The sequence below is a fragment of the Colossoma macropomum genome, unplaced genomic scaffold, assembly GCF_904425465.1.
Source record: "Colossoma macropomum unplaced genomic scaffold, Colossoma_macropomum, whole genome shotgun sequence".
Taxonomy (NCBI): domain Eukaryota; kingdom Metazoa; phylum Chordata; class Actinopteri; order Characiformes; family Serrasalmidae; genus Colossoma; species Colossoma macropomum.
In genome coordinates this window covers 39,447,913-39,466,520 of record NW_023494795.1, presented here as the reverse complement: position 1 = coordinate 39,466,520, position 18,608 = coordinate 39,447,913, and the positions used below count along the sequence as shown (strand labels likewise).

General features: G+C 40.9%; 1 protein-coding gene across 1 annotated transcript; it reads left to right on the top strand.

The window, feature by feature from the left end:
- Positions 1-1,175: 1,175 nt before the first annotated feature.
- crip2l (cysteine-rich protein 2-like) lies at positions 1,176-13,814 on the top strand. The gene is made up of 8 exons (XM_036582412.1): positions 1,176-1,301; positions 6,344-6,438; positions 8,653-8,710; positions 9,014-9,148; positions 9,548-9,616; positions 11,018-11,112; positions 11,740-11,797; positions 13,329-13,814. The coding sequence occupies exons 1-8, from the start codon at positions 1,259-1,261 to the stop codon at positions 13,391-13,393; spliced, it is 618 nt and encodes a 205-aa protein (XP_036438305.1). The 5' UTR covers positions 1,176-1,258; the 3' UTR covers positions 13,394-13,814.
- Positions 13,815-18,608: the final 4,794 nt, after the last annotated feature.

The following is an 18,608-nucleotide window of genomic DNA, read 5'->3' as shown; positions in this document are numbered from 1 at the left end:
ATCTGAGGAAATACGTCTGAGTGTGCGCCATGTTGGAGCAGTCAAGATCCACTTGTGATGAGTTCTCAGGATTAAATCGGCCATAATAAAACTTCCTTATTACTCAACCGATTTTCACCAATTTTTTTTTATAATCCACAGACACAGATTAATCTAGGTTGCACTGCTCTCGGTATAGCTTTTTTTTAAATAAATGATTGTGCTAATCACCCATCCAGACCAGCAGAAAAGTATTCAGTCTGTACCCGACGTGAGTTTAGCGCGAGCTCCAGTAGAAACACAATCAGCAAATCCATCAATGTGTGAATGACTTTTAATCTTAATACACAGAGGACAAAGCTAAAGTTGGCTTTCTATTAGCTCGCTTCTTGTTCGGGTTTTCTTGTTTCAGCAGTCACTTTCTGGTGCCTGAAGCTGCACCATTTAAGGTGGAACGGGAAAATTTGAACAAGAAGCTGGCAAATAGAAGCTAACTTCAGTTTCGTGTAAGTCAGGTTCGTGTAAGAAGGTGCTAACGTTAATCTGCTATGAATATCTACACAGATTAACGAATGCTATAACTTACCTAGCTACAAACCATCTTTGTAAATAAATAACTACTATATAAAGTTAAGATCCCCTGAATTGACTGTTAAATGAAATAATATAAATATAAAACCAGAGGAAAAACAATCACATCGACAGGTTCTCTGTGCCTCACCAATCACACGGCCATATCTACAAATAAACATAACGCAAAAAATAAGCATCACACAAACAATAATCATACAAACCTGAGCGTGGATCGCTGCGTTCCCTCCGTTATACAATCCTATCCCGCTTTCTGAGTGCAATATTGTTGAAATAGTATAATTTTGGACAGTATCTTTCTTAAACTGACGCTCTTTAATGGCACTGAACGCAGTCCAGCAGCGATGTTGACCGCCCTAAAATGGCGGCGCCGTTGACATGCCTACCTGGACCCAACGCGGCATCTAGGTATGTATATCTATGAATTAGACGAGCGAACAAGCGCTTAATCCCCGCCCCCTGTGCTGGGATTGGCTAGTAGGATCCCTCCACCTGCGCTGGGATTGGTTCATAATCATTATAGCTACCACCGCCCCCCCATTCAGAGTGCAAAGGGGGACTGATCTGTAGGGCGGTGTTGACGTCACCGACAGGGCGGGGCTCCACCGGAGCATCACTGAGTCTGAAAGCAGCTGAAGCTGAGCTGAGCGTCCAGCAGCGAGATCAACCTCTCACTCGGAGCAGCGAGATGGCCTCAAAATGTCCCAAATGTGACAAAACGGTGTATTTCGGTGAGTGGTGCTCTTACTTTATTTCACATTGCTGTATTTTTTTTTCAGGCGTTAACAGAAGCCCACCCTCCGCCTGCGTGACTGACCCTTCCGCTGAGCCTTCAGCTTTAATTAGACTTAAAGGTGTTTCCAGTTAAAATGGGAGATCAGGCCTTTTCCCTCACATTAATCTCGTTTAATATCGCGCTAATCTCTGCAGTAGCTGCTTTTCCAGCCGCCTGTGTCGCATCATTTTTATTTGATGTCCTTTTTAGTCCTGTAACGTGCTCTTCCATTTTCCCTGAACGTGCTCAGCCTCTACAGCCTCACATGTCCTGTTTAACATAAAACATGCACTAAAATGTTCTCAAACAGCACCTTTATGCCTGTGTGGAGGGTCAGATACAGTCTGTGCAGGTTGAACAGTGAAAGCATGTGGACCATCTGAGTGTTTCACATGTAGATAATGTAGCTAATGGAAAATTACACACACCTAAAAGCCGAAGTCTAAAACATATATATGATTTTGTACCTATAAAATGTCCACACAGCACATAAATCGTTAACGTTGCATGGTAAAAAAAAAAAATCTAAAATTTCAAAATATCTAAAATATTTTATATATTTTAGGTTTAAATTGTCATTTTTGTCTGGTTTATATATAAGTATTTTTATTTATGTATTTACATATACAGCAGTAATATTTAAAAAGCTATTTAATATTTTATATCTGAAACAGGAGGGCTGTGGTCAGCAGCAGCTTTTAACCAATAAAGGGCCCATAGCTTGCTTTTTGGGTCTGTTTTCTTTTTTTCCTGAGATCCACATACAACATGGAAACTCATTTTTATGATAATTGTCCAACCTTCAGAATAAAGCAGGTTGTGCCTTCAAGACTGGTATGTGTAAATGAGCTTTTTCAAAAAGCAGTCCAAGCTGAAACATTCCTTATAACTTCAGTATGAATGGGTGGGGCAAAACAGCTGTAGGCTGAAGGGACGGGGGCTAGCGTGCTGTAGGCTGGATGGGCGTGGTTACACTGCTGTAGGCTGGATGGGCGTGGTTACACTGCTGTAGGCTGAATGGGTGTGGCCAAACTGCTGTAGGTGCAGTGGGTGGGGCTGAACGGTTGTAAGCTGAATGGGCAGGGCCAAACTGCTGTAGGTGCAGTGGGTGGGGCTGAACGGTTGTGGGCTGAATAGGTGGGGCTAAACTACTGTAGGCTGAATGGGTTGATATGTAAATAAGTTGTTCATGACATCACAAAATCACTTAATTTAACAAACAGGCTGTTGTTGCTGCTTTAGTAGCAAAAAAAAGTTTTTTTTCACAATATGAGCTCTTTAATATTTGATTATTAAAAGTCTGATTGGAGGAAAGCAGGAAATTAAAACAGTTTAATTCCCTGGAGAGAGAAATATTTCCCTGCATTCAGGACCAGCTGGTGAGGAGAACATAAAAGATAAAAGAGAGGAAATAAAAGATAGAAATTAGATATAAATAATTAAAAACAAGTGAAAAGTCTAGACTGAAGGTGCTTAAGTGTCAAAGGCACAGGAAAGAAGAAGTGACTGAAGTCTGGATTTAATATTGACATTAACATTTAATGCCAACTTATTGACTTAGTTAATGCTAACTTATGAACTCTGTTAATGTATGGCCTCATTAAATTATATTATTGCTAATTTATTAAAGTGAGTTATCAGTAGTATTATCAGTAGCTTAATAACTACAGGTGAGTGTTTGTCAGAGTTTAATTCTATCAGACAGTTTCTGCTCTGAATAATTCACTGTGCAGCTGCTCCTCTGCTGGTGTTTTTCCTCCTCTTCTCATCCTGAGAGGGTTCTTCTAGTGTTTTTGTTGTGCTTTTCATTGAGAAACAGCTGTTCGCTCTCCTTTAATTATGTTTATCAGAGGCCTGAGTGGATGTGGGAGCAGCAGACGAACCTTTAATTCCCTAAAAGATGCTGTTTTAATGTGTGGATTTGCTGGTGTGTGGTGTCTTCCATAAACACACCTGCTCCCTCACACTGCTTTTAGGAAGAGCAGCTAACTACACGCTAAAGAGGAATTCCACTGCTTTCTCTAAATTCTCTCCTTAATTCAGTGTGTGAGGTGTAAACAGAGTGATTTAGAGTGGTTTGGTGTGAAATGGTTCAGATGTCTTTACAGTGGTGGTGATAGGAACCAGGGGTCGCCATGACTACAACACAAATATTTACTATCCAAAACCATCAGTGAACCTACACGAGTCTTCTGAGTTTTATATGGAATGTTGATGATGTGAAAATAGTGGAAAATCTGAAATATGTTTTTTTATTTGAGGACTATTTTGCCTCACAGTGCCCTGCATGTTATGTATCCTTCCACCATGAATTGAGTTCTCAAAGTTCTTAAGTTCTCAAAACTATCATAAAACAGTGTCTCAGACATCAGGCAGTGTATTCATAACTTTCTGTGAAGGAGCTTCTAGAGGTGGACGTCTGGTTCCTATCAGCACCACTGTGAACAATTCTGACTCAGTAAGTTTCTCTAGAACGGAGCATTTCACACCAAACCACTCTGAATGAACTTTGTTGACATCTTAGCCAATTAATTTTAAAAATGTATTTTACATTTTGGCCAAAATGTAAAAGGCCTCAGAATTTTAATAGGCACACATTTATTAGAATCTGTTTATTAGAATATTTTTTATAACAAATTGATGTAATCTAGTACTTTCAGATCAATGCATTTTTACAGCATTAATAAGATTTAGCCCCACCCATTCAGCCTACAGCATGTAGGAAAATTATAGAATAAGGGCTCTTTAAAGACATTTTGATCTTAAAGTTGTTTTCTAAGACAAATTCAAATTAATGCCCGATTAAAATAAAAAAAGTCATTTTAAAAATGTAGTTTTCATGTAGATCAATTGTTCTTTCATATGAATGACTGTATGTCTCTGTTCTTCTTTATAATCAGTTATGATCTATTATAACATTGTAAAGTTGATGCAGTCCAATTTTCACATCAGTGCATTTTATCTCTGTTAATAAGGTTTCATTCATCCAGTCATTTGCAGAAAGCTTGCAGAGGAATGTGACCTGGATATTCTGGGATGTTCTGACGTGCGACTGACTGATAAGAGTCTTTCACTATCAGTGTCCTCTCCCCCACACCCCCCCTCCAAGCGCGGGGGGACACATTTTTGGAAGGGACATGCAGATCCAGCTCCACGCTGAGAAATTACCTGCATGAGGCTCCGGAACTATAATTACAGATGAACACAGTCAGACATATGAACCTCTAGATTCTCTCTGCAGTAATAATGATGCATTTTATTTAGAAAGTGCTCTTCATTTAGATGAAAATCTCAAGGTGCTATGAAGGTGAATTCAATACAAACATATTAGCATAACATTTAGAAAAAGACAGTTCACAGCCAAAATAAAAACAAAGAAGAAAGTCATAAAAGCAGCAAACCATCATAATATTTAATAAAAAGCGTTTCTAAATTAAAAAAAACTCCATGCCATGCTCAGTGTCAAAAAATAAGATTTAAGAAAAGGCCTTTCTACATAAAAATGCCTTCAAGCCAGTTTTAAAAGCTGTCAGTGTCTGTGGAACCTTAAACTATCAGGAAGGGCATTCTGAAGGCAAAGGAGCAGCTGAAGAAGAGGCTCGATCGCCCGTTTAATGCAGTTTAAATCCATCGTGAGTGTCTTAGGTGCACAATTTTGAATGTATTGGAGCTCCTGGATAAATTTGGCTGAAACTGCAGTAAAAGAGCATTAGAATAATCAAGTCTCAATGAAACAAAGGCATGAACAGGCCTCTCTGCTTTGGATAGTGTTAGAATAGAGCCTCTTCACATTTCTGGGTTCTCACGTTTGTCAGTTTCTGTTAGCAGGTATATTTCATTTCCGGTCAAACCAAAGCAAATGGCCCAGTCCAGCTTTAAGGTGTTGAGCTGTGTTCCTCAGAGCCACAGAAACAGCCACATCTGGGATTTCATAATGTGCGCTTGGTCGAAAATATAAGATCAAAATGGATCCAGTCAGTCTGAAGGGTAGAGGGTCCTAATTTTAGTAAATGCTGTCACTTTCCAAGAGTGATATTTTTAAGACTCGAGTCAATTCACGCTTAGATGTGCTGCTGTGTCTGCCGGTTCTTTTGGAAAAACTTTCAAATACCTGAGATTCGAGAGTATTCAAGAGCGTCCACTCGGTTTGGAACCGATGTTAACAGCCAGGACAAAGTCAGCTTCTCATTCAAACGTCCTTTCAACCTTAAATGATGCAGCAGCCACCTTAAATGGTGTGCAGGCACCAGAACATAGCTGCAGCGCTGTTTAAGGTGGAGCAGAATAAGACACCGAGTTCAGCGTCAACAGAAGAAGCAGCCCGACCGAACAGAGCACTGCAGTTGCAGATTCAACCTCGTTTGTTGGTCAGTGCTGGACGTCTCTGATTAGCAGAGTCAGTGGAAATTGGAAAGTCCTGGCCAGAAATCTTTATCAGAAAACCCTCTACCTTGTATCTCCACCTCGCTTCAGTTTTATTAGCCATGCTCCACCCTTTCATCAACGGTCAGTTTCTGACCACAGAGCTGCTATTGGCTGGATATATTTGGGTGGTGGACCTCTCTCTCAACCTATATTCCCACACTCGAATAATATCTGGACATCAGCGGTCCTTTGACCAGAATCTGACCAATGATGAATAGAGTCGAGGGCAGCTGATAAACTGTACAGCAACAGATTCATTACAGTCCCTACCTGTACACCTACATAGTGGAGATATATGATGGGTGTTTCTAATAAAGTGGCCAGTTAGTGGAAGCACAAGGTGGGTGTTTCTAATAAAGTGGCCAGTTAGTGGAAGCACAAAGTAGGTGTTTCTAATAAAGTGGCCAGTTAGTGGTCTAGACAAATTTAAAAGCTGATTCATGTGTGATTGCTCTCACTGAGAAGAAATGTTGGCACATTTCTGATGTTCTGAGTGATGTTCTGATTCTCTCTCTCTCTCTCTCTCTCTCTCTCTCTCTTTGTGTATGTGTTTCTCCTGCTGTGGTTCCTCAGCGGAGAAGGTGACTTCTCTGGGGAAAGACTGGCACAAGTTCTGTCTGAAGTGTGAGCGCTGCAACAAGACCCTGAACCCTGGAGGACACGCCGAGGTAGAGAGAGAGTAGTAGTAAAGAATGAGAGAATGTGGAGTAAATATTAGCTGAGATGCAAATAAGTCTCCAGCTCTGAATCAGAGTCTTCATTCACCAAGTACAGAGATTATGAGCAGATCAAACAGTGGAATAACTCTGATTCAGTGCAAAGAAAATAAGTGCACTCTATATATTAATTACTTTGAAATAATTTTAATTAGGAAATGACAGGCTAATTCAGTTTACTCTCGGGCTTCACTGTCATTCAACTGTTTGGATCCACCTGACTGAAGGCTTTTTAATTTTGTTGAAGGGACCATATCATGGAAAACCAAATTTTCCTTTCTTTTTTAAATAGAGTTTGATACAGTTTAGAAACATCGTAGAAGATTTAAAAATACTGTTAATTCTCCAGAAATACAGTCGATATATGCAAACTAAAAAACCCACACATTTGCATGTCAGCCCACTCAGCCTACAGAGGTTTAGCTCCACCCAGTTAGCCTACAGCAGTTTAGCTCCGCCCATTCAGCCTACAGCAGTTTAGCCCCACCCATCTAGCCTACAGCAGTTTAGCCCCACCCATCTAGCCTACAGCAGTTTAGCCCCACCCATTCAGCCTACAGCAGTTTAGCTCCACCCATCTAGCCTACAGCAGTTTAGCCCCACCCATCTAGCCTACAGCAGTTTAGCCCCGCCCATTCAGCCTACAGCAGTTTAGCCCTGCCCATTCAGCCTACAGCAGTTTAGCCCCACCCATCTAGCCTACAGCAGTTTAGCCCTGCCCATTCAGCCTACAGCAGTTTAGCTCCACCCATCTAGTCTACAGCAGTTTAGCCCCGCCCATCTAGCCTACAGCAGTTTAGCCCCACCAAAGAAATTTAGCTTTAGAACTGCTATCATTCTGACACACTATTAACTGTGTTTTTAGTAAAGTTAATTAAAGTTAATTATCAGAACATCTGTCCTCATTAGTGCATTAAAGCTAACTAAGTGTTAAAGGTCAGTATTTCTGACTGGAGTAATTCCTTATGAACTATTCCACAGTTTTGATGTTTTCATTATTATTCTATAATGTGATAAATGTTAAATAAAAAGAAAATCTGCTGTGTGAGTAGCGTTCAAACGTTTCGACTGGTAGTGTACATCTTAACCAAACTGTGCTCTAAAGGCTGAGTATATGGTGATGTAAGGGCTTCAGTAAGAAGCCGATCACTCCTCCGCTGGTAGTTACGCCCCTTCAGCAGAAATGCCAACATCTACAGTAATAAATAATTTGCAGAATGAGTAGAACACTGCGAGTGCACTGAAGAATTTTGCCTGCATCCTGCCGTCATCACCTGCGTGGGATGCGTCGCCCTGTACTGGACTCTGATTGGATCAGAGAGAAGCGTCCGATGTCGCCGTGTGGTCAGTTTTGCGGGCAGCCTTTTCTGATTAAATGGAGAAAAATGAATATCCTCTCTCTCGTACTCTCAGAGAATAAGAGAGAGGTTTCAGCATTTTTATGTATTTTTCAAGTTGACTTTTAACTTTTTCATTGGACCAAATCTGGTAACTTTTTACTGTATGGTTCAGTTCATAAGCCTACATGACACCTACATAAGCTGGTCATGACAACTGACATAAATGTTTTTAAATTTTTATTTCAACAGGTGTCATCTGTCATAAAGACTACTTTATCTAACTTTGATCCGAATTGGCAAGTGTAACCTTTATAGCGAATGAGGCCTGTTAGGCATTTTTAACCATTTACAAAGGATTATGTCAGTTTTCATGACACCTTTATGTAGGTGTCATGTAGCCTTATGAACAGCAGTAGTGTTAGTGTGAAAGTCCGAACCACACAAAAAAGTGTTTTCACGCTTCAGAGAAACTGAACCATGGCTCAGATTAATCTGGACCAAAACCACCTCTTTTGGTTGGACCGTATTTTGGTCTTTGGTCCAGAACCGAGAAATCTTTCACTCCTGCTATTTTGGGTCGGAGCAAACTGAAAAGCTGAAGGTCCGGACCAAATAAGGTAAGTGTGGAAGCTCCCTAAAATGACTTAGAAAGATGTAGAACGTCAAGCTGTAATACAATTAATATTCAGAATTAATCATATTTCAAAAGTGCAGACCTCAATTAACAGCCCAAAGTGATTTACAACCCTAAAACACAGTAAACAGAGTGTGAACATGCAAACAGTGATTTGTAAACCATCTGTAACGTTTTGTTTTATTTTCACAGCATGATGGGAAGCCATACTGCCACAAGCCATGCTACGCTGCCCTCTATGGGCCCAAAGGTGCAGTACAGCTAATTAGCGTCTGTGTTTGATGCTAATTTGTGGTGTAAAGTAGGACATTTTCTCCCTCGATGGCACAAACACTTCATTAGAGACGCAGACTCAACATCACAGCTTCTGAATCTCTGCAGTCTTCCAGTATGTGGGTCACCATATTAAACCTGCTTCTGGATCTAATGAAGGATGAAAAAGTGAAAATAGTATTTAATACTGACTGTATTTGACTGTATTTTGCTCTGATTGAGCCGATTGAGCTGACTGAGCTGATTTCAGGTGTGCTCTGCTCTGCTCTTCTCTCTGCAGGTGTAAATATTGGAGGTGCTGGATCGTACGTGTATGAGACGCCGGTCAATGATGCTCCTGTCAGCACTGGAACAGAACCGGAGCCCAAAGCTGAAGAGAAGAAAGCGGGTCCTCCGAACCGCGGACCAGTGAAGGGTGAGAACATCACAAATCATCTGGAGTACTCCTGCTGCTGAGTAGGGCAGAGTATCATTCAGAACATCAGTACCTTAAACACTGATTCTTCAGTAATACATACACACACACTATATGGCCAAAAGTATGTGGACACTTGATCGTAGCACCTATATAAGCTTGTTGGATGTCCTATTCCAAGTCCATGGGCATTAATATGGAGTTGCCCCCCTCTATAACAGTCCATTCAGTCAAAAGAGCATCTGTGAGGTCAGACACTGATGGTAGACGAGAGGGCTGACTTTGCCTCATTGCATCAACAATTGAAATGATCAAAAGAGAGAAGTCCTGTTTGTTTTTTCACTGTTGAATAAGTTGTAGGGTTTATTTTGATTGTTATCTTCCGCTCTTTTCATTCAGCTGCGAGCTTCTCATCTTTCTCTGGACAGCCCAACATCTGCCCACGCTGCAGCAAAACTGTGTATTTTGGTAAGTTCTCACTGCTTTAAACTGTTCATCACTACATAAGACATACTTTCCTCTAGTTCTGCTCCCTGGAGCTTTTGTGAAGCCTCTACTGAATACACTACCATTTCAGAAAACATCAAACACATAAAATGAAAATCCATCCATCAACTTCACACATACACGCTGAGGCCACGGCTGCTTCAGTGGTGTACCTGAGTGAACAGGTGTGGGCTATGTTGAATGCTTGAACAGGTTTGAAGCTATTTTAACTCTTGTTGCTCATGGACAGAGTAGGATGAGTCAGAATATTTGAACATTCAAATAGTCATTAAATAGAAAAAATAAATAAATCAAAAAGTAAATTACTTTTTTGATATCATATTTGATCTTCCACCAGAGGGTGGTGTAGAGATTCATCCTGCATTTTGGACTGCAGTTCTGATCACCGTCTAAAGACTACCACACGCCATCTAAAGACTACCACACACCAACTAAAAACTACTGCAGCCATCTAAGACTGCCACACACTGTCTAAAAACTAGCACACACTGTCTAAAGACTACTGCACACCGTCTTAAGGCTACCACAGCTATCAAAAGGTATCGCATACCATTTAAAGGTTACCACACACCATCTAAAGACTGCTGCAGCCGTCTAAAGGCTACCACACACCGTCTAAAGGCTACCACACACCGTCTAAAGGCTGCTGCAGCTATCTAAAGGCTACCATACACCGGCTAAAGACTACTGCAACCATCTAAAGACTACCATTCACTGTGTAAAGACTACCACACACCATCTAAAGGCTACTACACTGTCTCAAGGCTACCACTCACCATCTAAAGGCTACTGCACACTATCTAAAGACTACTGCACTCCATATAAAGCTACCACACATGATCTAAAGGCCACCATACACTGTCTGAAGACTGCTGCACACCATCTAAAGGCTACCACAGCCATCTAAAGGTTACCACACCGTCTAAATGCTTTCACACACCATCTAAAGACAACTGTACACCATCTGAAGGCTACCACAGCCGTCTAACGGTAACGCAAAAACAGCGACTGCACCCCAAACAAGAAGCACCATGTAGCAAAAAATACATAGCTATAGCATTTTCAAAAATTCCCTAAAATCATTTTACTAAATATTGTATAGATTTAATGGAATCAAATTTTCGACATCATTTAATGAATTTATCAGGTTTAGAACCAGATAATTATTTCTTCATAAACTCACTGTTCAACAGTAAAAAGATACAAGGAATACAGTATCACTAGGCTAATAACGTTAGCTGAGGTAACAGGTGATTTAGCATTTAGATTGATTGGGATTATCCAGAATGTGAAAAGATGAATATGGTGTTTTTGTATTTTGTTATATTTTGTTGTTTTGTGTGTTGTTTTTCCGTCTGTTAGCTGAGAAGGTGACGTCTCTGGGTAAAGACTGGCATAGGCCCTGTCTGCGCTGCGAGCGCTGCAGTAAGACTTTGGCTCCAGGGAGCCATGCTGAGGTGAGCAGTACAGCTGAACCATTTGGACATCTGAATCGTCAGTACACAGACACTGCTTAACAGCCATTAGTGTTAATGTGTATGTTTTACAATTTTTACATGCATTTTGTTTATGGACCTGTTTTTGTTTCGTTTTTGTCTGTAACTCAGACTCTTTGTGAAAAGGCTGCAAGGCTTGTGGCACATCTGTGGTGCAAACCGACATTGAGCAGGATATACTGAATATGAAACTGTAAAACTAATCAGTTTGAATAATATATATGTGTGTGTGTGTGTGTGTGTGTGTGTATTTTATATTTTGTCCAGATTTATTGATTTTTTTTGAAAATCGCTTTTCATCCCAGCCCTAGACTTTATATGATGATCTATGGGTCTTCAGTAAAATCTTTTTCTGTAAAAAGTGGTTATATTTTTGTTTAGTGTAAATCAGCCGATCATGTTAGGAGTGAATATTGGCTTCATGTGTTCTTTTAGCAGAAAATGTCTTCCAGAGTGACTGTCATAATGTGTAAACAGTGGGCAGAGCTAAACGGAGGACGTTTCTGGAGAATCTGCGATGATTTTTGACCTGAAAGTACAACATCTACAAAATCAGAAACAGTGCTGAATGTGTGTTTTCTGTTGCAGCATGATGGTCAGCCGTACTGCCATAAACCGTGCTACGCAGTGCTCTTCGGACCGAAAGGTACTCAATCATCTCATAGAACATCTGAATTATAGACATTTTTCAGAATTCATATGACTCATCCTGCTGTTACCACTTATTTCCCATTTCTGTACATACTTACAAACAATGGTTAATCAAGGGTTCTTTGGTAAAGGCAGTGGTTCTGTTTAGAACTTTCATGCTTAAATGGTTCTTTGCATGGTGAAATGGTTCTCAGACTGATGGAGAATATGTTGTATATGATTCTATACAGAACTTCTTTGAAAAGGGTTTTGTTGCTGTAATGATATCAAGCTTATAACAATAACTTTGTTAGTTATTATAGCTGGTTGTATTAAAGAAGCCAGTATAAAATGAGTTTAACACGTTATCTGTGGTGTACTGCAGTGTTCTGTAGTGCAGCGTTATATCCTTCAGCCTCTTCAGCTTAAGTGGATTCGCAATTTGTATCATTTTTCAAGTTTTCATCCATCTTTCACTACACTTCCCAGCATGCATTGTCCAAATACATCATATAATCATTGGGAATCTTTGGGGGTCAGCTGTAGACTGAATGGGTGGGGCTAAACTGCTGTAGGCTAAATGGGCAAGGCTAAACTGCTGTAGGCTAAATAGCTGGTACTAAACTGCTGTAGGCTGAATGGGTGGAGTTAAACTGCTGTAGGCTGAACGGGCGGGGCTAAACTGCTGTAGGCTGAGTGGGTGGAGTTAAACTGCTGTAGGCTGAGTGGGTGGGGCTAAACTGCTTTAGGCTGAATGTGCAAGGTTAACCTGCTGTAGGCTGAATGGGCAGGGCTAAACTGCTGTAGGCTAAATGGGCAAGGCTAAACTGCTGTAGGCTAAATAGCTGGTACTAAACTGCTGTAGGCTGAATGGGCAGGGCTAAACTGCTGTAGGCTAAATGGGCAAGGCTAAACTGCTGTAGGCTAAATAGCTGGTACTAAACTGCTGTAGGCTGAATGAGTGGAGTTAAACTGCTGTAGGCTGAATGGGAGGGCTAAACTGCTGTAGGCTGGGTGGGCAGAGCTAAACTGCTGTAGACTGGACGGGTGGGGCTAAACTGCTGTAGGCTGGATAGGCGAGGCTAAACTGCTGTAGGCTGGATAGGCGAGGCTAAACTGCTGTAGACTGGATGGGCAGGGCTAAACTGCTGTAGGCTGGGTGGGCAGAGCTAAACTGCTGTAGGCTGGACGGGCGGGGCTAAACTGCTGTAGGCTGGACGGGCGGGGCTAAACTGCTGTAGGCTGAATGGGCAGATAAATGTGTTAGTTTTTGTGACATCACAAGAACAATGAATTTAAAGCAGGCTGTTACAGTAGCTTGATTTCCATGTATGTACTGGAGACTAAACAATATGTTGTAAAACTTGAACCATGTTTACATATTGCATAAAACTCCTTTATTTAAAAACCTTTTCATTGGTGAATTCAGTCTAAGACTAGGATTAACCCATGTGCAGGAATCTGGCTTTGTGTATTTGTTTGGACTGTTAATATTAATTTCAGACATTAATGACTGATCTAATGCGCCATATCATTTATCTGTATAGGAGTGAACACTGGAGGGATGGGGAGCTACATCTACGAGGAGCCGAGCGCCGAGAATCAGCCGTGAAAAAAAAGAGTTTAACTCGTCCTGGCCTGCTCATCTAGTTCAAACCAGTTTTATCCTCTATATCTCGAATGTGTGGAACTAACTAGTTTATCGTGTGCCAATCTCATTTACTAATTAATAAGAACCTTACACGAGCATAGCCTTGCCGTATTTATATACTTTGTACTTTTTTAATATAGAAGACGTAGCATTTAGCTGAATTTGCTAGCTGCCACCGGCTGAACAGTGTTACTTATCTTGATCTGTGATGTTTTTAATGAACAACACCTACACGATAGTTGATGTAAGAGGCCTTTTTGGCCCACTTAATTTATTGTTTATTGACTGTGCCTGTTTTCTATTGGTTAACTGTGCACCTATTTGCTTGTTACTGTTGATGATGTCACAAAGTTTTGTACAATTAAAAAAAGCGTGTTGTGAAGTTTGTGTGACTGGTTTTATTTCAAGACCAACAATCAGAAGCTATTTATAAGCTAAGAGGTTAGCTTTAGCTTCTGTTTGTGTAGCATTACAGTGCCAATATGTCATCGGTTGTGCAGGTGTGGCAAAAAGTGAAGGTAACGAGTTTAATCTTAAAGAGGTTTTACTGAAATTAGAGCATTCACCACCATTTAAAGCTGTGATACAGTGAAGCTGCTGAAGGTGAGCTGAGAGATTCTGCAGTGTGGTGCTGAGGCATGAAGCTGTCTGGTGGAGGATGTTCTTACTATGCTGTACGGCGGTGACAGATGGTGCAGCCGACACTCTCTCGCTTTAAGGACGGTTCAGATCCACACAGACTTCCTCCTTCATGCTTCTCTGTCCCACTGTCGGCTCCTCCTGAGCGTGTTGGCTGTTCTCTGTTGAAGGAGCATCTCTCGTCCTTTAGAGTCCATGACTTCCTCGCTGCAGTAGGCCGCACCTAAGGCAGCTGCTGCCAGAAAGTAGCACAGCCCCAAAATCGTGATTTATTTATTTATTTTTTTTGGTGATTCATGATTCATGTCAATTCTTACATTGACATGTAAGGCCAAAGTTACGTCCTTGTGCCTCAGGCCTTCTTGTCTGAACTTTACCTTAACTGCTGTACCGTTTAAGGTGGAATGGGAGAATTTGAACAAGAGTAAATTGAATAAAATTTGCATTCCTCTGTAAAATGGCTACTGCAAACCTGAGTTTTCTGTGGCAGTTTGGCTGGGACTGTCCAATTTTTCCAAATAAACTGCAGCAGTTTTTCAGATCCTTTGGTAAAATAGAAAGGCTCACATTTTCTCCTTTAACTTTGCATTCAAAAACTAAACATATCTCTGTCATCGTTTAAAAAAAAAAAAGAACTTGGCTTGTAACTGTCACTGGTTGTCACTGGTTACACCTGACTCTGCCACACCTCGTTCCTCCTTATTATTATGCTAATGATAGGTCTATATGAAACCCTGGCTGTCTGACGCCTGGTCCATTTGTACATGGGTATTCTTTAAAATGGGGGGTTGCTTCCCTTGCTTTTTTAAAAAAAATCTCTGTCCACATGATGAGATTTCACAGGCAAAAATTGTCTAGCCATTCTTCTGCAATAGTCACCTATAGTTGTCCCAAAGTTGTCCCGCCAATTAGAGGGTCTAACCAGGTCTCGTCCAAAACTGGCGATGGTGGTGGTGGATGGGTGTGGTTGGAGTGCTGGAGATAGCATATTATATAGCATATTAAAACACCATATAGACATGCTAACAAGTTTAAACACTTGATTTTCACTCAAGTCGGTCTTTAAACAGTGCTTAATTGCTTAAGTGAACGAGCGGCTCCTGGACTCCACATATTCTGTTGTAGAAGTTCAACACACAGGAATGTGATGTTTGCTGAGAATTCTTTGCATTGTGAATCAGACACTGTGTGTTAAATGCTAGTGAAAGTTTGTGCCACTCAAGTGCCTCAGTCTTTTATATAAGACCCTTCAAACAGGGCACGAACATACTTAATTGTACTTAGGGTAAACTGAAATGATTAAAATTAGATACTTACATTTTCCTTTAGACCCTCTAAATCTCACCTTAAGAATGCCTGTACTTTTTAATCTGTCATTTTTTTTTTTAAAACCACCCAATGTATTTCATATCAGTGTAAAATTTAACTGCCCATGACTGTCCTCATTTTGTTTTTGTGTTATTACCTCATATTTGTCTCCACATCACATCACCAAACAAAGAAAACTAATTGCAGAATTTTTCTTGGTGTATCATGTTGAAATAATCATGGAGACCCCTGGAAAAGACTTTGTCTAAAGGCAGCATATGTTAGTCCACAGTGTGTTCAGTTTAAATGGTGCTTTCACAGATGTGCATGTTACCCACTAACACCCCCCCTAGACACATACACACTATGACAGGGACTGGATTTAGCACTTTACACTGGTAACAGTCCCTTTCTTCATTGGCCCAGAAAACATGACGTCCATTATTTCTATAAACAATCTGAACTTGTCAGACCACAGTACACGTTTCCACTGAGCATCAGTCCATTACAGATGAGCTTGAGCCCAGAGAACTCGGCGGTGTTTCTAGACGTTGTTGATATGTGACTTCAGCTGTGTTGCAGTACAGTCTTACCCTGCATTTGTGGATGCAGGAACGGACTGTGTTTATTGACAACAATTTGTTAAAGTATTCCTGAGCCCATGTTTTGATATCATCACAGAAATATGCTGGTTTATCGTGCGGTACTGTCTGAGGGGTCAAAGGTCAAGGACATTCAGATGTGGTTTTCAGCCTTTCCCCTGTTTTCCCTATTCCTACACAGAGATTTCTCCCGATTCCTTGAATTTTTCGAATCATCCTTGCTCATAAAGGACTCGGATTTTCTTGGATACTCCTTATATGCTTGTGTATGATTGCATCACCTGTCTAAGATGTTTTTTTGTAACATTTCGGAACATTCCTAGTCCTGAATAGAACCTGTTCCGACTTTTTTGGAACGTGCTACAGGCATCAATATCAGAATGAGCGTATATTTGCAAAAACTGGTTTTGTTGAAATACAGGTCAAAGTGGAATTACAAATCACTGCTTTTCACATACTGTCCCAACATATTTGATATTGAGGTTTGTAAGATTTTGACCTTGGTTATATTGCCAGCTAAACAGGACTGTGATGACAGTCCATACCAGAGGTCTTCAATTCCAGATCTTCAACCCAGTTTTTGGTCCTGGATTTTGGAGTCACTGGTAAGAGTGACACAGTAGCCAGTCAGTTCCATCAACAGGTCAGTTATCTACTAGTGAAATACAGAACCAGAAACTGGGTACAAGGTCTGGGAGACCTCTGATCTGCACTTTCACACTGATTGAGCTCCAGGCTTGTCCACATCTCCCTGCTTGTTCTTCTAGAGCCCACTGGAGGGCGCCCAGACACCACCATTCCTGGCATGCTCTCTCAGCATAGCTGATGTGATGGGGAAGTGCTTTGTTTTGCCAGCTGCCAAGACATGAAGCTCCTGCTTAAAGCTATGCGACCAAACGCCTCTAAACCTATAGTGATACCATGGTAGGTCTGAAGAACTGAGCTGAGAAGCAGCTCTTTGTCTGAGTGCACATTCATCAGCACTTTTTAACCCACAATTCCAGTGGGATCCACACAGAGGGATTGAGGGAATGCCCAGGATAAGAGACTAAACACGGTGAGGTCCTAAGAGCAGAGTTTTAATGCGCTGCCTTTACTGCTAGTGTCTTAGAAGATGCCCTGCAGGCCCATGACTCACTCTCCTCCCGCCTAGTGAACGGGAGCCAGGAAGTCGAGGATGCCATCGGCTGCCCTGAATACAAATCACATTGAACAGAGGGGCCTGTGGAACATATGGCCCATTGGAAATGTGAACGTGGGTCATGAATATTTCACATGACTGTCAGCAAAAGATTAATGGCCCTCCATAATGAAGGTATTACTTTGTATCAGTGCAACTTTATAGCATTCGGCTATAAAACTAATGTGTTGTTTGTCATGTTATTGCAGTACTTTGTTGTGCAGCATTGCTTCCCTCAGCCTCATCGGTTTGACAGAATTAATAAATTTGTTCTTGCTTTTGTCTGTCAACTTTCTCTCACTACAATCACCAACATGCATTTTGCAAATACATCAAAACAACCAATGGGAGTCCTTGTACTGTGATAAAGAAATCTTGGCTGCTAGCCACGGATGTACAGACTCATAAATGCAGACTTTAGCAGTAATGTTCACCAACTAGCAGGAAAACAGTGGGGTACGCACTTACATACGCGTCCATGAATCGTTTTATTTTGTCAATGCACATTGCATTAAATTAAAGCTAGAAAGGAAACACGAAAAACATAGTAGGTGAAATGTGGCTTAAAGTGAACACAGAGGAAGGCAGCTAATCAATAGTCTTTAAGTTAAACAGACAAATGTTACCGTCTGTTACTTGATACAGCTAACATATGCTAGCTCTAAAAACATAGTAGCCCAGTCCACTTGTTTTCCTTTGCAGCCCCACCTCCAAACCCGTAGATCACTGCAGTTCCCCTCCCAGCATGCCCCGCCCATTTTTGAGCATTTTTAATTCCGCCAGGCGAAGTTAGCTGAAAATAGTGGAGTATAGTTATTTTTTAAAAGACACCTGAAATCCTGACAGTGTAATATCTACCTGTTACCACAGACAAAACAAACAAAAAGAACAACAGTCCATCAGCTGAACTCCTGTGTTTGCTCAAATATGGGATATTCATTCAGCATTTCAGTGATCTGTGAAATCTTTTATATGATTTTGGCTGTTTACATTGTATTTCACTATTTCACACTGTTGTGATTTTCCTAACAGCCTCTTGCTTTTTGCAGTAGGTCTAATGTTTTTAGTATAAAAATGAAATGAAGCGAAGAATCTCCCTGAAAACTCAATATGCTCGAATCTCAAACGATGAAGTCTTGAGAATGCATCGCTGAATCAGACGTGTGATCTGTAACGGTAAACTGAATTTAACCTTCTTTTATACATTTTGAATGTTATTGGGCTGCGTGTCCGTTCACTTCTCTTCCTCTGATCTGCAGTTGTTGAAGTCAGTTTAAAAAATGCTCGCTAGGTGTTGTGAGGTTGTGTTTTTGATGTTTTTATGTCTTTTATGATTTTTACTGTTAAATCATAATAATCTTGGCTTTGTGCTGTTACGTCAGGTCTTGCTAGCCTCGCCTGCTGATTTGTGTCTTCAGAATTCCTGAACATAGGCAGCACAACGACA

What these genes read in the sequence shown, in the direction of transcription:
- crip2l (XM_036582412.1), top strand. Translation starts at nt 1,259, where the DNA reads ATGGCCTCAAAATGTCCCAAATGTGACAAAACGGTGTATTTCG. An exon ending in GAACCGCGGACCAGTGAAGG is followed by an intron (nt 9,149 to 9,547) that starts GTGAGAACATCA and finishes CTTTTCATTCAG; the next exon opens with CTGCGAGCTTCTCATCTTTC. An exon ending in CTCCAGGGAGCCATGCTGAG is followed by an intron (nt 11,113 to 11,739) that starts GTGAGCAGTACA and finishes TTTCTGTTGCAG; the next exon opens with CATGATGGTCAGCCGTACTG.